The sequence below is a fragment of the Pipistrellus kuhlii genome, unplaced genomic scaffold, assembly GCF_014108245.1.
Source record: "Pipistrellus kuhlii isolate mPipKuh1 unplaced genomic scaffold, mPipKuh1.p scaffold_m20_p_6, whole genome shotgun sequence".
Taxonomy (NCBI): domain Eukaryota; kingdom Metazoa; phylum Chordata; class Mammalia; order Chiroptera; family Vespertilionidae; genus Pipistrellus; species Pipistrellus kuhlii.
The window spans coordinates 38,668,275-38,690,338 of NW_023425562.1; the positions used below are offsets into that span (position 1 = coordinate 38,668,275).

At 36.5% G+C, this 22,064-nt stretch overlaps 1 protein-coding gene across 3 annotated transcripts in view; it reads left to right on the forward strand.

Moving 5' to 3' along the window:
- Positions 1-20,406, forward strand: part of NETO1 (neuropilin and tolloid like 1) — an 86,387-nt gene extending 65,981 nt beyond the window's left edge. The window contains exons 7-11 of one of the 3 annotated variants that reach the window (XM_036419050.2): positions 1,195-1,423; positions 13,901-14,014; positions 16,366-16,924; positions 18,569-18,643; positions 19,482-20,406. In XM_036419050.2, the coding sequence (XP_036274943.1) occupies positions 1,195-1,423; positions 13,901-14,014; positions 16,366-16,924; positions 18,569-18,629 (963 nt within the window). In that variant the 3' untranslated portion in view covers positions 18,630-18,643; positions 19,482-20,406. Of the gene's footprint in view, positions 1-1,194; positions 1,424-13,900; positions 14,015-16,365; positions 16,925-18,568; positions 18,644-19,481 lie in introns of those variants that run through there. The other 2 variants (XM_036419052.2, XM_045574493.1) reach the window with 2 other exon arrangements.
- Positions 20,407-22,064: the final 1,658 nt, after the last annotated feature.

A 22,064-nucleotide genomic window follows, 5' to 3' on the forward strand; every position in this document is an offset into this window, starting at 1 on the left:
AGCCACGGAACTTTAACAGGTATGCATCAGGAATCTTACCTAATAAAAGAATAATATGCAAATTAACCACCATTCTGCTACACCCACTAGCCACGTCCACCAGCCAATCAGAGTGAGTATGCAAATAAACCCAACCAAGATGGCTATGGCCATAGAGAACAGGAAGGAGGCTTGGGTTTCCCAGGCAACAGAAATAGCCAAGCTTTCTACCTACCCTAGCAGACCTAAGCCTCCACTCCAGGCTAGAAAGTTTCAATTATAGAATGTAAATAAATTCCAGATACCAGGGCCTCCAATTGTTTTGCCAGGGGACATGGCTGGCCTGCAAACCACCCCACGCCCCAAGGAAACCCCCACATGATCTGGGACACCCTTTAGGGCAAACCAGCCAACCCCCACCTGTGCACCAGGCCTCTATCTTATCTAATAAAAGAGTAATATGCAGATTGACCATCACTCCACACACAATAGCTTCCCCCATGTGGTCAAAGATCCTGCCCCCATGTGGACACAACATGTCCACCACAGGATGGCCAGCAGGAGAGGACAGTTGGGAGGCACCAGGTCTACAAGGGAGGGCAGTTGGAGGCCATCAACCCTGCAGGGGAGGGCAGTTAAGAGTAACCAGGTCGACAGAAGAGGGAAGTTGGGGACAAACAGGCTGGCAGGGGAGCAGTTACACATCAATCAGATTGGCTGTCAGGCAGAAGCAATTAGGGGCAATCTGGAAGGCAGGCAGGTGAGCAGTTGGGAGCCAGCAGTCCTGGACTGTGAGAGGAATGTCCGACCGCCCATATAGGCCTGATCTAAATGGGCAGTCAGACATCCCTCGAGGGGTCCCAGGTTGGAGAGGTTGCAGGCTGGGCTGAGGACCCAGAATTTCGTGCAATGGGCCTCTAGTATAAATATAACGTATTTGTGCTGTTATAAGGAGAAATAGGACCATTTGGGGTAAAAATCAGCCTGGAAAATGGGACATTTACATAAAGAAAGGATAATAACATTTGAAAAAATATGAAACACAATTTAAACTTACTCATACATCCTTCCTTCTTGCTATCCACGGGGAAAAATAATACCATTGATTGCAATCAAGACTGTCTTGTGAGTCTGAGAAAGAGAAAGAGAGTTCTCATACTATACTTCTTTCACATTTTGATTCAGGGAAATTATTGTGTCCTCTTTGTGTTACAGATCTACTTGCGATTCTTGGACTATGAGATGCAGAACTCTAATGAATGCAAGAGGAACTTCGTGGCCGTGTACGACGGCAGCAGTTCAGTGGAGGACCTGAAAGCCAAGTTCTGCAGCACGGTGGCCAATGACGTCATGCTGCGCACAGGCCTGGGGGTGATCCGCATGTGGGCGGACGAGGGAAGTCGGAACAGCCGATTTCAGATGCTCTTCACATCCTTTCAAGAACGTAAGCTTCTGGGCTGGCTGTTCTTCCCATGCGTGCAGTGATGCAGATCTCCTAGCTATTAGTGGTGTCTTCTCGGTGCAGTCTTAGCCCAGCAGGATGTGCTAGGGTAACTTACTGAAATCGTGGAAAGTCCCTTTCTTTCTTTGGAATCCAGTGACAGGAGAGAGTTTTACACATGACATTCTGACTACTCATGTATCAAAACTTTAAGACAATTGCCACTATTTGGCTGGGAAATGATGAGTTCTCTGTATTTGGCTGAGCTCTTACAAAGCTTACAGAACTGATACAGCAGCGTCTGATGTAGTTTGAGTGTAAATCTTAAAGACATATGTAGAATTATTTGGTAGGTTTTCTTCAGTAAGCTTATCTTGCAGTCCCATTTATTTCAAATAAGTCTGCACCTACAGAGTGTCTATTAAAATAGGCAAATAGAAAGAAATGCTTGGGAAGGGAGTAAATATAAAAGGTTTCAGAAAATATATAAAATGGCACAATGCGTGATACCCAGACTAAAGTGCAAAGCATAGTAACTTCAGAAAATTATGTTCTAACAAATAATGAGTCATATTCATAGATATATATTGTATTTGGGATATTCTTTAGAAACCTTGAATAATAATAAATGAACGCAAATAGAAAATAACTGAGAAATTTACCTTTAACAAATTGGCACCTTGTAATTTAAAGCTAAACATTTTCAAATGTGTCTGAAATGTCAAGGATTTCTCAATGATAGGCACAGTAGCCCATCTTTTTTTCATTTCATAAACGCTAAAGCTATCAGACAGTTCTTTCATATAGAGAATAAATAGTTCAGGTCTTAAATTCCTTTCTAATTATCCAGTTCAAGAATTCTAGGATCCCAGAAGTATTGAATGTCACTCAGTCTTTTTAAACCTTGATATCATCATAGATGTGTTAAATAACTTTCCCAGAATTATTGCAGACTTAAAAAGCAGGTTGCTATCTATTTCTTCATTTCAGTAGTTGATCAAAATGTTAGAAATAGTCCATCTTTATTTCAGCAAGGTATTTAAGGGGGGAGAAGGGGAAGAATACCCAAAATTCTTGTCATTTTTTAAAGAAATTCAGGCAATATTGTTCCCTTCCAGCTCTAAGATTGATAAAGATCTATGAGTATTTAATTTTTTTTCTTATATAAGAAATGGTGAATGATATCATACTGTGCATATATTGTTAGAAATATTCCTACTTGAATAAAAGTTTCCATGGCATATAATTTAAGTTATTTCCAGAAGTCATTTAAGTGGGTGGACTTTTCAATGACTAATCCAGAAGATACAGGATACTCTTCCTTCATAGAAAGGAAGCACTCTACGTTTTATGTTCCTACACAGTAACAGGTGATTGCTCTCATTTGAATGATGAGTATTACAATGGCATTCTTCGTGATTATCTCATAACTTTACAATAATCTTCCATTGAAACTAATTTAATTATTGCCTTTATGGCTTTGCTTTGGTATTTATCCAATCGAGATAGGCACAGATAGAGGTACTGCAAAAGAGACTGGAACATTTTTAAGTATTAAGTGTGACTTGTATTCTTTAAGAAAGATCACTTACTTAACATTTAAATATATTCTGAAGTGAACTGTAAAACTTATTAAACATCGTCATCACGCAACCTTTGTTTAATCATCAGAAATATCAAAAGATCACAGTGTTAGTAACTAAAAGGCCATTTTGAGAGGTTAATGGTATGCCTAGCAGAAGGCCTCCTGGAGGATTAAAGGTAATGACCTTCCATGATCTCAGTGGGAGCCAAGGGGTGATCGCAAACAGATATATGGGTGTGACTTTAGTGAAAGAGAGCAAAACCTAATGAATTTTAAGCAAGGTCCACAGGGTTCATGAGAAAATTATTTCAGCACAAACACTGTCAACTTGGATTGAAAGGGTCAGCAAGTACAAAATGCAGAAAGATTGTCAGAAAACCAAAATCCTAATGGTGTGAAGCAAGTGATAAAACTACTCAGCTGCAAACATATGATACCTTTCATGAGAGAAAAAAAAAAAGGATGACTCAGACAACAGAAGCAAGAGTTGGCGGGAAAAGTCCACAGCTATAGAAGATTAAGTCCTAGAACCTGAAACATAATCAAGAAAAATCCAAGATTTTCCCCTGCTGGATTTTAAAATTGTCATGGACCAGTGGCTTCTGTTCACTCTCTTTTTGGTGAACCAGAATCTATACATGCTGTCTTATGGCTGTCCCACCATTGTGTGTTGGGAGTGTTGGGGCAGGTAGCTTGTCTCTTTGGTTTCATGAGTATATACCTAGAGAGAAACTATACCCTTGGGACTGAAGGTCAGGCTTCTTCAAGGTCTGCTCTCAGGATCCTCATTTGTGCCATTTTAGATGACTGAGATGGTGAAAGTGTTGACTTTGAGCTGGTGAAATTAGGATGATATTTTGGACTTTGAGTTGATGTGGTAATGGAGTGATACTCTTGTGAGCCTTGGGAAAGGGTGAATGTATTTTGTACCTGAGAGGGAAAGGAGGCATTAGGGCCAGCAGGTGGCCTATGTTAAGCAGAATTTTGTGATGATGCCAATATTTTCAATCTGAGTGAAAAAGACATATATATCCATCCCTTTGAGTGCAATAAAAATCTGTGAATATCATGGGGTATTACTCCATGAGCATGTTACATTATGTGACCAAAAGGTTATTATATAAGTAAGTAAGGCCCCTAATCACTTGACTTTGAATTAATCATAAAGGAAACTTTCCTGATTGGTCTAATTATATACAAAAGATATTAGTAATAACTTTTATGCCCCTTAAAAGGTCTAAACATCAGAATGGAAGAAGCCAGAACTCTCAGCTGTAGAAAATACTCTTAGCCTTAAGGGATTGCATTGCCATGTTATAGATGGAGCCATTTGGCAGAGAATGGTGGGGAATGTCCAGGGCCTGAGTTTGTCCCCCAGTTGGGAGCCAGTAAGAAAGCAGGAACTGAAGTCCTAAAACCCCAAGGGACTGAATTCTTTCAATAACCTCTATGAGGTTGGAAGATAAGAACCCAATCCACAATTCTAATACTCTAACGGAGCCTTAATTTTAACATTTTGACATCCTAAGGAGAGAACTCACTCAAACCAGACTTCTGACCTACATAACTGAGATAATAAATGGGTCTTGTTTTAAGCCTGTAAGTTTGTAATAATTTGTTAATTAGTAGTAGAAGACTAAAACATTCACTTAATGTGATGGATAATCCAAATGTCAATCTATCTATGTTAGTATATATTACTTAAATATATTAAATACTATATTATTATTTTTAATTTGATAGTTTGGGAGATATAGAAAAATGTAACTGTAAGCAGGATAAGAAAAATATTCACCCCAACATCAGCTTAACCTTGAAGTTGGATATCTATTATAGTTTTATTAATCTAATCATCAGTAAGTTTTCATTTTTATACTAATTGTATTCCTCAATCCATTCATTTGTCCCTCTAGTAAACCCAGAAACACCCAGGCACTGATGGCAACCAGATGGATAAGATGCTTGTTTCCTTTGAGGTGCTAGCACACTTATTCAAATTAAATTCAAGGGTGTGACTTACTTCAAAAAATGTTCAATTATATCTGGTACTCTGCTCCACACTCCCACCACACATTTCCTCATTTACATTAGTAAGTTATGTACTCTAAAGCATGTTCTAAAAAGTCTAAATCTTTCCTTGTAGAGATTTTTCTCCATCATTGTTTTTAGTTGGATCTCTACTCTTCTGTGAGGTGATTGATTATTATTTCACAGCTCAGTGTTATTATCTTTTCTTGTCTGGGACATTGTTAAACCTGCCATCTGCCTCTTGTGCACATAATTTGCATTCTACACTGGATAGAACAAATTCCTAATTTTTTGACACACAAATAAAATTGTCATATCACCTCAGTTAACTAATTTGATGGATCCTAAATGGAAAAAAATATATAGAGATTATCATTCAATAATCAATGTAAAAATACTCAGAGTTCAGTAATACTGTGGTGAATATATACCAAAAATATTAATTATTCTCAACTTGCAACCATAATATTTAATTTTCTCACCAGAAAAACCAAGACCAAACATGTTTACATATTTGGGGTGAGTTCTAAGATCAAAAGTCATTGTATTCACTATGTGCTTCCTCAAGGAAAGAAAATATTACCAGTAGAGGAAGCAATATTACCAATTATAGCATAAACTAAAATGTAAATTGATGTTTTATTGATATAGATCTCCAGTCTCACCATTATGAGTTTGTATATTTTAAAAGTACTAAGACTTCTGTGTTAATATAAAAATATCCACTTATATATGTCATACAGCCATATAAGTAACAGATGGCATAGATTTCAATTAGCAGCAATATACAAAATATGCTGAAAAAATTGCAGAATGTGCCATATTTTGGTACATCTTTCTAAAATAGATATAGATTATATAATATGGATAAAGGAAACTATCACTATACACAGACCTACAAAATTTTAAATATGCATTTATATATAAACATAGGTAAAATAAAAAAGGGAAACACTAAACTGGAGACCAAATGGCAGCATAAAGGAGAGACAGTGAGTAAATATTGTTATGATTTAAATAATAAAGTTTATATAAGACAATATGAAAAAGTTCTATAGGCAAACCAATAGAAAATGGGGCAAATGAAGTGAAAAAATTATATAGAAGCATAAATGGCTCTTGGTAAAGGAAACAAAAAACTTTACATATTGGTAAACAAAGATATGTAAATCAAATAGGAATGACATATCATTTTCTTCCATCAGAATGTTTAAAAAATAACAATGAAATACCTACTTTTGGAGTTGATGTGATGAAATAAAGAAATACTATAGGCTAGTAGGAAAGGAAAAGTTTTCAAAAAGGCAATTTAGCCCTATTTATCAAAATTCTAAACTAGGTTAAAAATTATAGATATAGATATAGATATAGATATAGATATAGATATAGATATAGATATAGATATAGATATAGATGTAGACATAGACATAAATATAGATACAGATGGCCACATCTGTTGATATAAAAAAAAAATAGACACTAGTGGTAAGTGTTTAAAATTATTTAAAGTTGGCAATTGTTTGAATGGCTTGGTTAAATTGTTCTTGAGACGGGACTGGTTTGACTCAATGGATAAAGCATTGGCTTGGGGACTGAAGTGTCCCGGGTTCAATTCCAGTCAAGGGCTTGTACCTTGGTTGCAAGCATATCGCCAGTAGGGGGTGTGCAAGAGGCAGCTGATCAATGACTCTCTCTCATTGATGTTTCTAACTATCTCTCTCCCTTCTTCTCTGTACAAAAATCAATAAAATATATATTTTAAAAAATTGTTCTTGAAACATGAATATATAATTTAATTATTAAGATGATGGGCTAGATTGATACTTTATGACCTTGAGCTGTTTTTTATTGAATTCCTTAGAAAATTGTGCAGAATTGTCATTGAAATTTTGAGATCAACATTGTCTTAAGTAGAGCACGGATCTATCAGGGATCCTGTGAACATGAATGAAGGCAGCTTATTCCTTGTAATTTTGGGTGGGATTTTAGGATATTATATACATTGATTTCTTTGATTTTTGGCTTTATAGACACTTTTTTTTCTATCTGTTTCTGAAAATAGGCAGTATGCATTTGTCGTATGGAGATGAGGACAGTTATTCTAAATGGTCAGCCTTTGAACTTGCAGAATCACAGCTCTGAAAGTAGTCCATTTATGCTTGGCTCTAATAGTTATTTCTTACAAGCCCTCCTTGTGGGAATTGGCTCATTCAATGATGAAATGAAATACAGCACCTTTAACAGAATGTTTCTAAACTAAAGACTTTCTTAGATGTGTGTTCATCAGTTGTAGGAACAAAGCCTGGGCCACATGTCCAAGTCCCAATAATAATCAAAGTCTAGCCCCAAAGAGATACAGCATCCTCCTTATTGAGAGTCTAGTCACGTCTCATTGCAAACAATGAATAAATTGTGTAGCTGACCCAAGGTAGACATAATCATAGTATAAAGTGTGCAATAATTCCTTGCACTCCAAATAGTAATGGTTAAATCATGAGGTGGTTCATGCCCTCTGTCAGGAAGGGAATGTTCTCTGTCCATGGAACATAATTTTCACATGAAAGTGTTTCTCTTTTCTTAATATGATATTTTTTGCCAGAGTAGGAATATATGTAATTTTAGCAGAAATATTTGGAGGGATCTGTTGTGATTGCTATTAATTTGAAATTTTTGATTAGAATTTATTGTATTAAAAAAAAGGAGATTAAAGTATATCTTCCTCAATAATACTGGATATTTTTACCGATAACCAAGTCACATCAAAACATAGAATTTTAGAGGCAGGTATTGATTTAAAAAAAATATGAAGATTATAAAGGTGATGAAGTGAAGATGCACAAATCTATTTCCGGCCTCAAATCTGGTCATCATTTCTCAAGTAAAATGTCATTTCTTTTGATTGAATAGCCCGGGGGCCATTTTAACTTTAAAGTAGATGGCAGAGAGAATTTTTCCATTTATTTTGGGAATAACAAGAAAAAGCTTTTATTGCGATGTTATTTCTGCTGGCCACATATGTATTTTCTACATTTGCTTTTTTCTATAGTTAGAACACTACTATTAAAAATGATACTTAGCAGCAAGCTATACAGACTTATAATAATGTTAAGCTTTGTTCTCATCTCTGAAGCAACAAAAGTGATGGGCTTTAGAAAACCTAGAATATCAGAAAGTTTTAATAAATCAAAGACTTAAAAGCTGGTCAGAGTTGAATTTAAGAAATGAAGCACATGCCTATTCTCCTGTGCTGCCTCTCCACGCAGTGTTGTGACCATTTCATTCTGATTTAAGATCGGGGAAATAAATAATAAAATGAATGTGTGCAGAAGATCACATATATGTGTGAGTGTATATGTTCATATGTGAGTGTGTGAGACTGTGTGTTTACACACATACACATGTACACATGTATGTGAGTTTGTGTGTGTGTGCGCATGTGAGGCTGTGCATACACAGCCCAGGACAGAAGGGGATTGTGAACTTTTGACAAACCTCAAAGTAAAGGAGTTGAAAGAGAAGGTTTTGAGGAAAGCAAGAAACAAGGAGAATATGTATGGATAGGAGATTTGGGATGGTGGCTGGGGTACTTTCTGGGAAGCACCTGACCTTAAGCTGTAAGTTTTTTGTTTAAATAATGACATTATGGTTAAAGAAAAATAGGATCAAGCATCACTTCTATTTCCAGATTTTCCTGATGTTCTTTGGCTTTAAACTAATCTACCAATGAAGTATTATTAACCATAAAGCAAAGATATTCCAAAGATTAATATTTCAGAGAAAAACATGCTACTTTTATTTCCATTTTGTTTTTACTATTTTATGAATAATATTTAATAGATTTCTGAGTTTAAAATTCACTGGAGAGAAAGAGAGAGAAAAAAAAAATAACTCGGGTTAGAATGAGCATTAATGCCTTTAGCATTATAAATTGAAAGCCTTTTAATTACACAATTGAATTACAATTGGAACAACATTTATAACCATCTGACACAATACTGAAAACTGATGACACATCATGATTAAACCTCTAACATAATAGCATGTTGTATGATTATTACATTTTTAAATAAAACTTCCTTTTTGTCATGTTGTGGTTGCTTTTTTTATCTTGTGCTCTTTTACCTAATTCATATATGCTCAGAATTCTTTTGTTTAATTCCTTCTAAAGTTTTTACTTTTTAAGAATCTGGAAAAAATAGATATAAACATTGTTTACCCCAGATGCATTCATGATTTAAGCATCATGATAGAGTGAAATGCTATTTTACCAAAATGTGGTGCATACTGCCACCTCATGGTAAGAATGGGAACATGTGAGGATTAAAAAAAAAATCATGGAATCTGCCTGAGTTACTCTGAAATTTGACTATTGCTTCCTTAGCTGCCATTTTATGACAAGTAAACCTAAACTTCAAGTTTCCTCCATATAAATTTAGGAAATAAACTTGATGTTTTTAAGAGGCAATATATATTAATATCTGCATACTGAATTTCTAAGTAGAATTCACCCTCTGCAAAATGGTAGAATGCATGCCTTCTCTGCAATAGTAAGAGAGTAAATAAATGATACTGAGGTTCAGATTCCAAGACTATCATAATTTGTGTTCTATTTGAAAACCGTGGCCCTAAAGGTTAATTCCCCACCTGCAAACACACCTGTCAGAGGAATCAGCTCTCTGGGATACTCAGGTGTGCAGCCTAGCCAGCGTCAAACTCTTCTCAGTAATATTTATCAATTAATATTATCTGTTGAGTATTTACTACACACCTAAAATGGTAAGCAATGCAAGAGATTTTTAAAATATAAGTTTGTTTGTTTGTTTGTTTGTTTATTTACAATATTTATTTATTTATTTAAATTCCTTTTCCCCCACTGAACTCTCCCCAGCAGCTCTCACCCCTCAGCACATGCCCTCACGCCTCTACTGTCTGTCATTTTCATATGCCTGCATACAAGTCCTTTGGTTGATCGCTTACCCCTCACTCCCTGCCTTCCCTCATAGGTTGAACAGCCTATTTAATGGTTCTCTATCTCTGGATCTATTCTTGTTCATCAGTTTATGTTGTTCATTATATCCCACATATGAGTGAGATCATGTGATTTATCTTTCTCTCACTGGCTTATTTCTCTTAGCATAATGCTCTCCAGTTCCATCCATGCTGTTGCAATAGGTTAATATTCCTTCTTTTTTTTTACAGCAGCATAGTATTCCACTGTGTAGCTGTACCATAGTTTTCTAATCCACTCATCTGCTGATGGACACTTAGGCTGTTTCCAAATCTTAGCTACTGTGAATTGTGTTGCTATGAACATAGGGGTGTATATATCCTTTCTGATTGGCATTTCTGTTTTCTTGGGATATATTCCTAGAAGTAGGATTACTAGGTCAAATGGGAGCTCCATTTTTAATTTTCTGAGGAAGCTCTACACTGTTCTCCACGGTGGCTGCACCAGTCTGCATTCCCACCAGCAGCACACAGGGTTCCTTTTTCTCCACATTCTCACCAGCACTTGTCACTTGTTGATTTGTTGATGGTAGCCATTCTGACAGGTGTGAGATGGTACCTCATTGTTGCTTTGATTTGCGTCTCTCGGATGATTAGTGACTTTGAGCCTTCTGTATGTCCTCTTTTGAAAGTGTCTTATTTAGGTCCTTTGCCCATTTTTTGATTAGATAGTTTATCTTCCTTTTAAGTCATGCCCTTAGCCAAAAAAGAACTTGCGGGAAAGATGTTAAACATACACTAAGTGTTAGCTTTTTAAAAAACCTAATAGGATTTAAGCAAAAGATAATTTTTTGTTAGACTGGAATATTTCAGAGCTGCATTGATAGTGCAGTTCAGTTCTGATATGGTTTGGATAGCTGAGTGGGGAAGGGGATTCCGGGGTATACAGAGGGAGAGAATGGCATGTGATCACTGCCCTAGAGATACCGGGAGTGTGCTGGTGGCCGTGGGAAGTGATGGGAATGATAGAGTGTATCTGACATCCTCGAAAGACCAATGAGAACATAACTTGGGAGGCAGGAAGGTGCCATTTTATTATTTTTAGCAAAAGATAGAAATGAAACACTCATGATCGAATGTATATCTGGATTTATATGAGAGAAATATTCAGAAATACAAGATGGAAAAAATTCAGATTCCAATTGATTGTATTTCTGATGTCTATGAGACAAAACTGGTTTTTGTTCTAGGAGTGTAAGTTGTTATACATTTGTTTCTTAGCCTTTACAAGATTTTCTTGTTGTATTGTTTGCATAGCAAGTCAATGTATAATAGCAAAGGTAGGGGGAGAAGGTGGGATGGTATCTGGAATTATATTAATTTTCAAGAGCAAGGATGATTCCAGTTTACTGGCACATTTGCATAATTATTTGATGTGAAGAAGTAGGTCCTGATGTGATTTATTGAGAGTCCTGGCTTACCTATTACATTCCAGTTTAACCCCCAACCTGTAGTAACTAATAGTGGGACACTGATTGGGAGTTTATATGACATTTTCACTGCTATAAAACAGCAGAATATGGAACAAGATTACACTTAGAGAAGTTGGAATTCAAATCTCAGTGCTTTTAAGAACACACTATTAAAGAATGCAAAGTCACTTTTATATATTAATTTTTATAAACCCATCCTATTTAATGGTAATTATAATAATTTTTCCAACTTATTCTAGAAGGTCAATAAATATGTATGCTCTTCTAAAGGCATTCTTTACTTGGTGGATAACTCTACTTTCAAAATGATTGCAATAGATGTCTTACACAGTTTCACTAAATCATTTTACAGCCATCCCAATCAATTCACAGAAAACTCCTGGTACACATTTTGACAACACTCATTATCTGCTAAACCGACCATATCCGTTCTGCAACAGCCATTATTGTGGACTACAGACATTCAATTTTAGCTACTTATGAAAAAGCAGATTTTTGCAATAATATACTGGATCATTAAGTTTTATTGTATGATGCTTACAAACCACTGGCCCAATAAAATTTGAAGCAGAATACTTTTCTAAATGACTACTGAACATTCTCCACACTATAATCCTTTTTTCTTTTTTAAAATGACTGTTGCATATCTTTTCTCTTTAACCAGGGACCTAAAGTAAGTCAAACAAGGCAGAAGGAAGAAAGAATTCTGTTCTGAGAAGCAGCTGGGGGTTGGGGGAAGTGAGGTTGGAGGAAGGGGTGGCTGGCCAGGATTCACTTTGCTGGAGTTGGCCAGATCTTTGCTCTACTGATTTGATTTTCAAGATCTGACTGTATTGTTTTTTAAGAATTCCTCTAAGCATATTAAAATATACTAATTTGCCTTATGCAAGAATTTTCTGGACCATTTTGATTAATATAGCAAATACAGTTGACCCTTGAACAATGTGGGTTATTACTACCCCCTACTCTCCCACTTTTGACTCCCCCAAAACTTAATTGCTATTGACTAGGAGCCTTATCAACAACATAAACAGTGATTAACACATACTTTGTATATGTGCTGTATACTGAATTCTTACAATAAACTAAGCTAGAGAAGTTAAATCACTACTAAGAAAATCATAAAGAAGAGAAAATACGTTTACAGTACTTATTGAAAAAAGATCTCATGTGTACATGAACTTGTGCCTTTCAAACCCATGTGTTCAAAGGTCAATGTTCATTGAAAGATGGTAAGTTTCTAAAATATCTGCACTATATAGTTTGAAGTTGAAAAATTCATTATTGCATGACTGCAGTATATTAGATAATATTGATCATTAGTAACCCAATGTTAGATAATATTGCTCATTAATAACCCTTTGCTAATTGATTTCCACTGTAAATTACATGTAGTACTGAATATGTGTTGTATCTAGAATTTCTATAGTGTCTGTTCTTACAAAGATCACAGAAACTGTTATGGAAAAGGTAAACACTGAAATTACATTATATGAGGTATGTGGAATAATTATAAAGGTAAAAACAAGAATTAGAACAAAGCACTGTCTATATACCATGATTCCTAATGCAATACTATCCTAGAAACTCATTCTTCTAAATATTCTATTACTATGATAATGAAAGAAATGCACTTTCTAATATTGAAGTCATATCTAACATTTTTACTTTGCTATATTAAAATCTTCACTGTTTATCATATTTATGTCACCAAATTTCCCATATTTATATAAATCTTCTTAGAGCTTCCTCTAGCACCCTGACTTGTGCATTGTAATCTGAGAATCATGGACCATGATACCTAAAGTTACCAGAATGTGTGAAATTAATGCAAAGTAGCTAATCACACTACCATATTTCTGTTAAAAGTCGATGAGAATAATATAGCCTTTTCTTATGTTGTTTGGGATTAATTTTCCCCTTTTCTGGATTCCATGACACTCTCTTTTTCATTTGCTTAAATAGTGTTATAGGGTTTTGTCTAATATGTAACGTTTTTCATTAGTAATTTGTAAGCATGTACTTTTCAAACTTATTTCAGTATTTCCATTGAGTCTTTTTGCTCAGTATAGCTAAGTTTACACAAATATAATGTAAAGCGTAACTTAGCCACTTTAGTTTTGCTAAATGAGTGCACCAAGTTAAAAAAAACAAAACTGTATGGATAATGGACTTCATTTTATAATGGAAAATCTCCATGCCTGTTTTATAAGCTGGACACCTCTAGAGGAACACCAGCTCAGTTAGTAACTCAAGAAATAATTACCCTTTGGCAACACTTCTGAGAATAAAAGTTCAGATCCTCTATCTCAAGTTGAGGGTGAATCATCACTGTTATCTTTCTGCTTTTATCAATAGATTTGCAATGGGAGTGATTTACTATCAAGCCTCAGTTCTATTTCTTCATTGCTCTCTTCTTGCTTTCAGCTCCCTGCGAAGGCAACATGTTCTTCTGCCACAGTAACATGTGTATCAACAACACTCTGGTGTGCAATGGGCTCCAGAACTGTGTGTATCCGTGGGATGAAAACCACTGCAAAGGTAATGAGCTTCAGACTCCCCCATCTGAGTGGGAAGGATACAAGGCCAATGTTCTATGGATCAGACCCTCACAAAGACAGAGTGTAGAGAGGCTTTTATGAACTTTGGGTGTCTTATCATCCATTGGGAAGCCTTGTTCTTTGCCATTTCAGGTGCTGGCACCAGAAGTTTCATTAACACACAGTGGACTCTCCAGAGCCCTTGAACGCTCATGGAGGTATCCTCATATGAGAGCCTTCAAGGACGTGGAAAGGCACTTGGAGCTTAGATGCAGTGTGGGATTTCCTATCAGACCCGGTGCCCTTCATCTGGGTTACACCTGCCATTATTCCAGTTTGTCTTCATTGAGTACATACAGCACACATACTCTAGAGATAAGGCTTATTTTTTTAAAATATATTTTATTGATTTTTTTCTTTTCTTTTTTTACAGAGAGGAAGAGAGAGGGATAGAAAGTTAGAAACATCGATGAGAGAGAATCATTGATCAGCTGCCTCTCGCACACTCCCTACTGGGAATGTGCCCACAACCAAGGTACATGCCCTTGACCGGAATCAAACCTGGGACCCTTCAGTCTGCAGGCCGACGTTCTATCCACTGAGCCAAACCGGTTTGGGCAGATAAGGCTTATTGAAGGCATGTTTGAGCATTCAGTTACTTCTAGCCACTTAAACTCAACTCAACTACCTAAACGCTTTTCTTCTATCGTAATGGAAGTAGCTCCCACCCCCTGCTCCCACTCTGGCTGATGCACAAAGGCCCTTTTCTGTAGACAGCATTTTCAATCGTTGGTTTGGTTATAAATGTTGCATGTTTCAGTGAAGTTGAAAGTGCCAGACATCTTTTATACAGACTCAGAAAGAACCAATTTGCAAAGGACAAGCAGGCAGACAACTTTTTCTTACTCAAAGTCCAGCATCGTCTACTAAACCGCCTTCTCTGGGTAGAAACAGAAATGTGACCACAGCAGCCGTGGTTCCTGTGGTCAATAAGGAAGACAGACCCGGCATCAAATATCTGAAGGTAGAAGTGGTGATGATCAGTTTTGTGTCCCAGGAACCATTTTGGAATCAATGGAAAATTAAATATTTTGTGAAGACTCTTGATACCATCCTAGTCATTTCCATTGTTTTTGAGATTTCCATTGGCTTTGGCACCTCCACACTCCGATCCAACTAGAATAAGTCTTCAGGGGAAGCTGTGGTCTGACTGCCTCATGGGCAAAATGAAGGGACAGGGACAGTGGCCAGCTGTTTTAGAGTAACATCCCTTTATGGACAGGGCCCTGGTCTCCTTCCCTGGCCTCTCCAGATGGTTCCCTCTGTGAGTGGGGGCCCGGCCTCCTCACCCTCTGCACCTGGGTCTGAGCCTCGGTGCTACCAATGGGCCTGGGAGGAGGAAAGGGGCCCGGACACTAGGACCACCCCTGCCTGAGATGGAGCATGTGCAGTAGCGATGGGGGAGAGAAATGCTGGTGTCATGCCCTCCTGGGGAGGTGCCGAGGCTCCATTCTGGGAGCTTCCATGCAATAGACCGTCACTGACCTTCAGGAAATTGAGGAGATTTTAAAAAAATAAATCTACCTCCATTCACCATTAGGACAAGTTCCCAGACAATAACTTGTTTGGATTTTAAACATAATTTTTATCAAAGAAGGTTGTTTCATTGGGGAAATGGCCTACAGATGCCTCCATGCTCTCACCCCAGAAATGTCTGTCTTGAAGTTTAATTACTTTTTGGGTTCAGAAACAGTTACTGCTCACACAAATACAGGTGTAGTCATGTTCCCAGAGGTTGAGTTTGGGGGCTTTCTTATATCTCTGAGGGGGGGAAATGTACTGCTTTTAAAATTAAGATCTCATTCCCAAAGGTCATTCAAATGGTCTCCTAAGACCTTTTCCAAACAGAAGTTTACATTAAGGCGGGGATGTTGGCCATGTTTGAGGCTAGACGATAAGGTCCTTGCAAAAAGTGAGCATTTCAATTTATTTATAAATATCACCTTGTGTTACTAGTAAACATTTTTAATTTTTTAAATATATTTTATTGATTTAATAGAAACATCATGAGAGAGAGTCATTGATCAGCTGCCTCTTGCACACACCCCACCGGGGTTGTGCCAAAACCAAGGCACATGCCCTTGACCAGAATCGAACCCGAAACCTTTCAGTCCACAGGCTGACTCTCTATCCACTGAGCCACACCGGTTTCGGCACATTTTTAATTTTTACAATAAAACTCCATGCTCAGCCCAGTTCATCCTAAAGTTGTCAGTAGATGCTGTGACTGCCGTGCTCATACCTGGTGGGCTGTGTCTGTCTTTATTTGTTTTCACTCTTCTCAACCCACAGAAAAGAGGAAAGCCGGCCTGCTGGACCAGCTGACCAACACCAGTGGAACCGTCATCGGGGTGACGTCCTGTATTGTCATCATCCTCATTATCATTTCCGTCATCGTGCAGATCAAACAGCCTCGTAAAAAATATGTCCAGAGGAAGTCGGACTTTGACCAGACAGTCTTCCAGGAGGTGTTTGAGCCCCCTCACTACGAGTTATGCACTCTCCGAGGGACGGGGGCCACGGCCGACTTTGTCGACTTGGGCGATGACTTTGACACCTACCATAAACTGCGGAGGTCCTCTTCCAAGTGCATCCATGACCATCACTGTGGATCCCAGCTGTCCAGCGCGAAAGGCAGCCGCACCAACCTCAGCACAAGAGACGCGTCCGTGTTGACGGAGATTCCGCCCCAGCCCGTCAAACCCCTCGTCCCGCCCACGAACAGGAGGAACATCCTGGTCATGAAACACAACTACTCACAGGATGCTGCGGACGCCTGCGACATTGACGAGATCGAGGAGGTGCCCACCACGAGCCACAGGCTGTCCCGCCACGAGAAAGCCGTCCAGCGGTCAGTATCAGTAGATATTTTATGACAGCTCTCACCTGAGGACTGCAATGCAATGCTTCCAGAATATTGAGTTCTGTTTTGTCTTCATTTTTTTCTTTAAAGAAATTTATATATAATGCTTTTATTGATTTCAGGGAAGAAGAGAGAGGGAGATAGAAACATCCATGATGAGAGAGCATCCCTGATCGGCTGCCTCCTGCACACTCCTACTGGGGTGGAGCCTGCAACCCAGGCATGTGCCCTGACTAAGAATCAAACTGTAACCTCCTGGTTCAACCACTGAGCCACCCTAGCGAGGCTGTCTTTAATCTTCAGTTTTCCTTTTTATCAATGATTTAAACCAATGTCTCCACGTTTTCCTCTTTTTCCTTCTCAGTGCCATCCATACTCTTCCAAACCCCCCATATGTGTCCCTGTGCTTGTGAGCACATACTGAACAAAGATATGTCACTTATTTCTACACACATAGCATTTATTTCTATAAAAATTAGGCTTTAATTTATATTACAAATTTACATTGATAATTTGCTTGCACATTGTCCCAATCAATATTTATATTTTTAATATATGAAATGATATTTGGAAATAATTTCCTTACCAAGATGATTAGCCCATCCTGTTGAATAATTTTAATATAGAAATATCACATTTTTTCAATATAATGTATTATATTTTTGGTTTAAAAATGAAAATATGATTTTCCACATATTACATAATATTAATATTACAAGTTGCATAGAAGACCATGGTATACTAAAATACTTATCTTTTCTAAAAAACCTTTTTTAAAATATATTTTATTGATCTTTTACAGAGAGGGATAGAGAGCTAGAAATATTGATGAGAGAGAAACATTGACCAGCTGCCTCCTGCACACTCCCTACTGGGGATGTGCCCGCAACCAATGTACATGCCCTTGACCAGAATCGAATCTGGAACCTCTCAGTCCGCAGGCAGACGCTCTATCCACTGAGCCAAACCGATTTCAGCTAAAATACTAATCTTTATATTTAAATGTAGCAAAGATTAGTAGAAACATTTTTTTAAATATAATTTATTGATTTTTTTTACAGAGAGGAAGAGAGAGGGATAGAGAGTTAGAAACATCGATGAGAGAGAATCATTGATCAGTTGCCTCTTGCACATCTACTGGGGATGTGCCTGCAACCAAGGTATATGCCCTTGACTGGAATCGAACCTGGGATCTTTCAGTCCACAGGCCAATGCTCTATCCACTGAGCCAAACTGGTTTCGGCTAGTAGAAACATTTGATTCAATTTTATTTTAATGTAAAGGCAATGTGATCTGTATTGTATCATTAGCCCTAAGATGTATAAAACTTTGGGAAAAAGAAAATTTAAATTTAGGGAAATATATTTTAAATCCCAACTCCCACCTACTTCTGTTTGTTTGTTTTTCACTAGTATTTGGTTTGTTTTATAAATGTATATTCTTTCTCAATTCACCATACATTTTCAAAACCTAAAATATTTTAGTTGATTTAATGTTTTTGCATGCTGAGAGCAAAAATCTATTTTCATAGTTTTATGAATTTTTACGAATGCTTTTAAGTAAATATTTGTGTGTGCATTTATTTTTTGTGCAAATATTACTTTGTTGAATGAAACAGCCATAACATTCCAGGTTCTGCCTCATTGGGTCTCTAAGCAAACATGAATCTGAATACAACACCACTAGGGTCTAAAAAGAAAATTCAAGGTAAGCAAATGCCCTTGGTTTCTTCTCCTTCTTCGTTGTATTTCATTTTTGTTTTGTTTTGTTGCAACTGTCTTGCAGTTCTTTAGGGAGCAGCCATTTTTATTATTTCTTTAAATACATGTTTCATAATTTTTCATAGAATGGATTCAATGCTGATGGAAGGATGGTTCTTAGTGCCTATATCTTTAAAATAAATATTCATATTCTTACCATCAAGCATTGTATTGCAATGTTATTGAAAAGGATGTTTAATTGAGATAAATTTTACATGCTTTAAGGTAAAGATACAAGAATTAGTGACCTTTTTAAAGAAATACCAGAAGAAATCCATGATTTTCATAATTAAAAATTGAATATTGTCTCAATATATTGATACTGAGACAATAATTTGACAATATTTTACTCCAAATTCATACACTAAAAATTTGTGGTTTTCATACAATTTGTGCACTCATATTTTTGCATGTATATGTAGCTTATGTCATGAAAATTAAATGCAAGTTATGTTGAATGCTTCACAATGTAAAATGTTTCGTAAATACCAGTTGTCTTTGTGTGTCTCTTATTTGTCATTGAATATCAGAATGGTTTTACTTGTATCACTTGATAGTCTATATCTATATTAGACTAATTTGTTTCCAATAAAATTTGTTGGACAGCTAATCGCTTAAAAAAACACTTCAAACCTACCAACTATTCCTAAGATAGGTGATGCAATTCCATGCTCTAGAATCTATAATTGATGACCTTGAGTCTAGATAACCTTAATAAATTGGTGTATAGTATTTGTGTATATTTTTCACTGGGAGAAATTGTTTTAACTGTGTTTCATTTTCAGAGAAGAACTATTTATACAAACATGGGCACTGTGCAAAGAGAATTCTATATTGAATTATGAAAAGTGGACATATTTCTAAATCCATTCCACTGCCTTTACCCAAACTTAAGAATTACAGACATTTGTTATTTCTTCGGCAAGACATCCCCGCTGCACAATGATGTGTTCATTTCGTAATTTGGTTGCTGGCCACCAAGTGCTCCTTAGTATTTAAATACATTTTGAGATTTACTGGAAACTTGAAGAAGAAATTAGTTCCTGATTCAGACTATTATTCACTTTTACTTTCACTTCCACTTTGTTTCTATGTTGTTTCACGTCTCTTATATAATTGTATATTGTGTGATATGTGAAAAAAACAAACAAAACAACAACACAATTTGGGATGAACTTGGTATTACATGTACGTTGTTTTTATTACATAGACTGCTTGAGAATAGTCGTCCTGAGTGAGTCTGAACATGCGACAGTGAAAATGTGGACCCTGGGATCAGCAGCCAGAGGTTTCTGGACTGAGGATACATGTCTGTTGTATTAGGATTAAATGCAGCCAGAAGTAATGAGTAAAATGACCAGATGGCAATAAAAACAGTCTCATTCTTTGGTTTTTCTTCTGTACCCTTGATATCCTTACTTTATTTTATATCAAAGGGAAATACCCAGTTTCAGAAATAGTTTTTGAAATCGGCATTTTACCTTCAATAGCAATGTTTTTGCTTCAGCACTTAGCAATATGACTGAATTGACAGACCCCTGCATGTCAGTTCTGGATATTTCGGTAGGAACACTACCCTCTCTCTGAGACACATTGTAAAAAGCATGCGTTCGCCAACCCTGCTGTCTCTCCGCCATGTCTTTGTATCATCTGCTTGCTCCTTGTAACTTTTTATATAAAGATATATAAAAATGTACAATAATTTCCTAACCTGAGTTAAGAGAAATGTTTTCTTCTGTGAGAGTGAAAAAATTGACTTACACACTTTATATCAACTCTTTCCTCACTGTAGGTGTCAGGATGTCCTTTAGCACTGAGGTTTATCTCCAAAATTTTATGGATAGCATTCTTGTTTTAGAATAGGAAAGTCTTTTATAAATGCTTTCAAGCCACCAGCCATTTTAGGACCCAAATTATACCATTTTGAGTTGTTCTTATACTGAGGCATAATATGATACCTGAAGTCTTAACTAATTAAGATGTGTTTAAATATAAGTAAAGTAAACTCATGTAATATATTTAACTGCTGTTGAAAGATATACACACTATCAAATTTGATTCAATAATTTGGGCACTTTTAAAATATTGAATGTGTATTCCTAGAAAATAAATTTTTAAAAAAGAATTATTATAAATCGGCTTGCAAACATTTTCAAAATTGCAAAATTCTATAGAATTCTGTCCTTTAAACACCAAAGGAGTCTAGTGTATCACAATTCACACCTTATAATTCAAGCTGACTTCACAAACCCAAAAGATTAATTACTCAGATACACCCCCAACAGGAATTTAACTTTATATATGTCATACAAAAAAATGGGGGGAGGGGGGAATTTTAGTGATAGAAAAAATAAATAATTATAACTCTGAATAGTCTATATTTTTAAAAATGTCAATTTTCAGAAATAGTCACTCCCATGAATGTGATTAGCTCATGAATAGAAAAAAATTATATTGAGCACAATAAAGATAAGTTTTTCTTTTGCTACATATTTTTGTACACATTGCTTATGTCAAAATTTGATTGACATGACTGGTTTATTTAGTAGCATGGCTATATTTATGCCTTTCATTCAATTTTAATACATTCAGTTATTATTTTTGGAAGTGATTAGCCATATTTTATATTATTTATTTAGACATCATCATAGGGCCCTTTACACTCTGAATGACTCAGAAAAATATATCTACATGCCAAGGCCCTTTAGAACAGCAAAAGGACAGGAAAACAAATTAGGTGAACCCTTTACAATCATCTGTCCATAGACATCCAAATGCCTCCTCCTTCTACAGTTTTTTTTTTTTTAATATTCAGAAGTCTTCTGATTTGCTACTTCAATGCATAAAATACATATGCACCAGAAATCCACTGATGGAGACTTAAAACAAACATCCAACTACACCAACTATAATAATAACACTGGATTGCATGTATTTACATAATACACAACAGCTTCATGGGAAAACAAAAGAAGAATAGGCCCCTTTAGGGGTAATTCTAAAAGATTCTTATCAATGAGCATTGACTAATCAGAAAGGATAATAGTGGTAATGTTGAAGCAGAGTCTTGGAGGCTGCTGCTGTCCTTGGACATCACTCTCCACGCTGGATCTTGTGAGTGGGGGCTCCATGATACCTGCGAGATGTTGTTTGGATGCCCCAAGAATAGGCTCTTTAAAGACCAATATTGAAATATATCCATATGTCAAAAACTCCAATTTACTGACAATATCGGGTAAGGTCACCTGAATACCAGCCTGTGGTTTACACTCAATTGGGAAGACTCAGGTAGGTAAGGAAGGAGTGGTTTTAAGACTTCTGAGATGTTTCAATATGTTTCATGTCATGTTATTTTAAGAGATAATTAT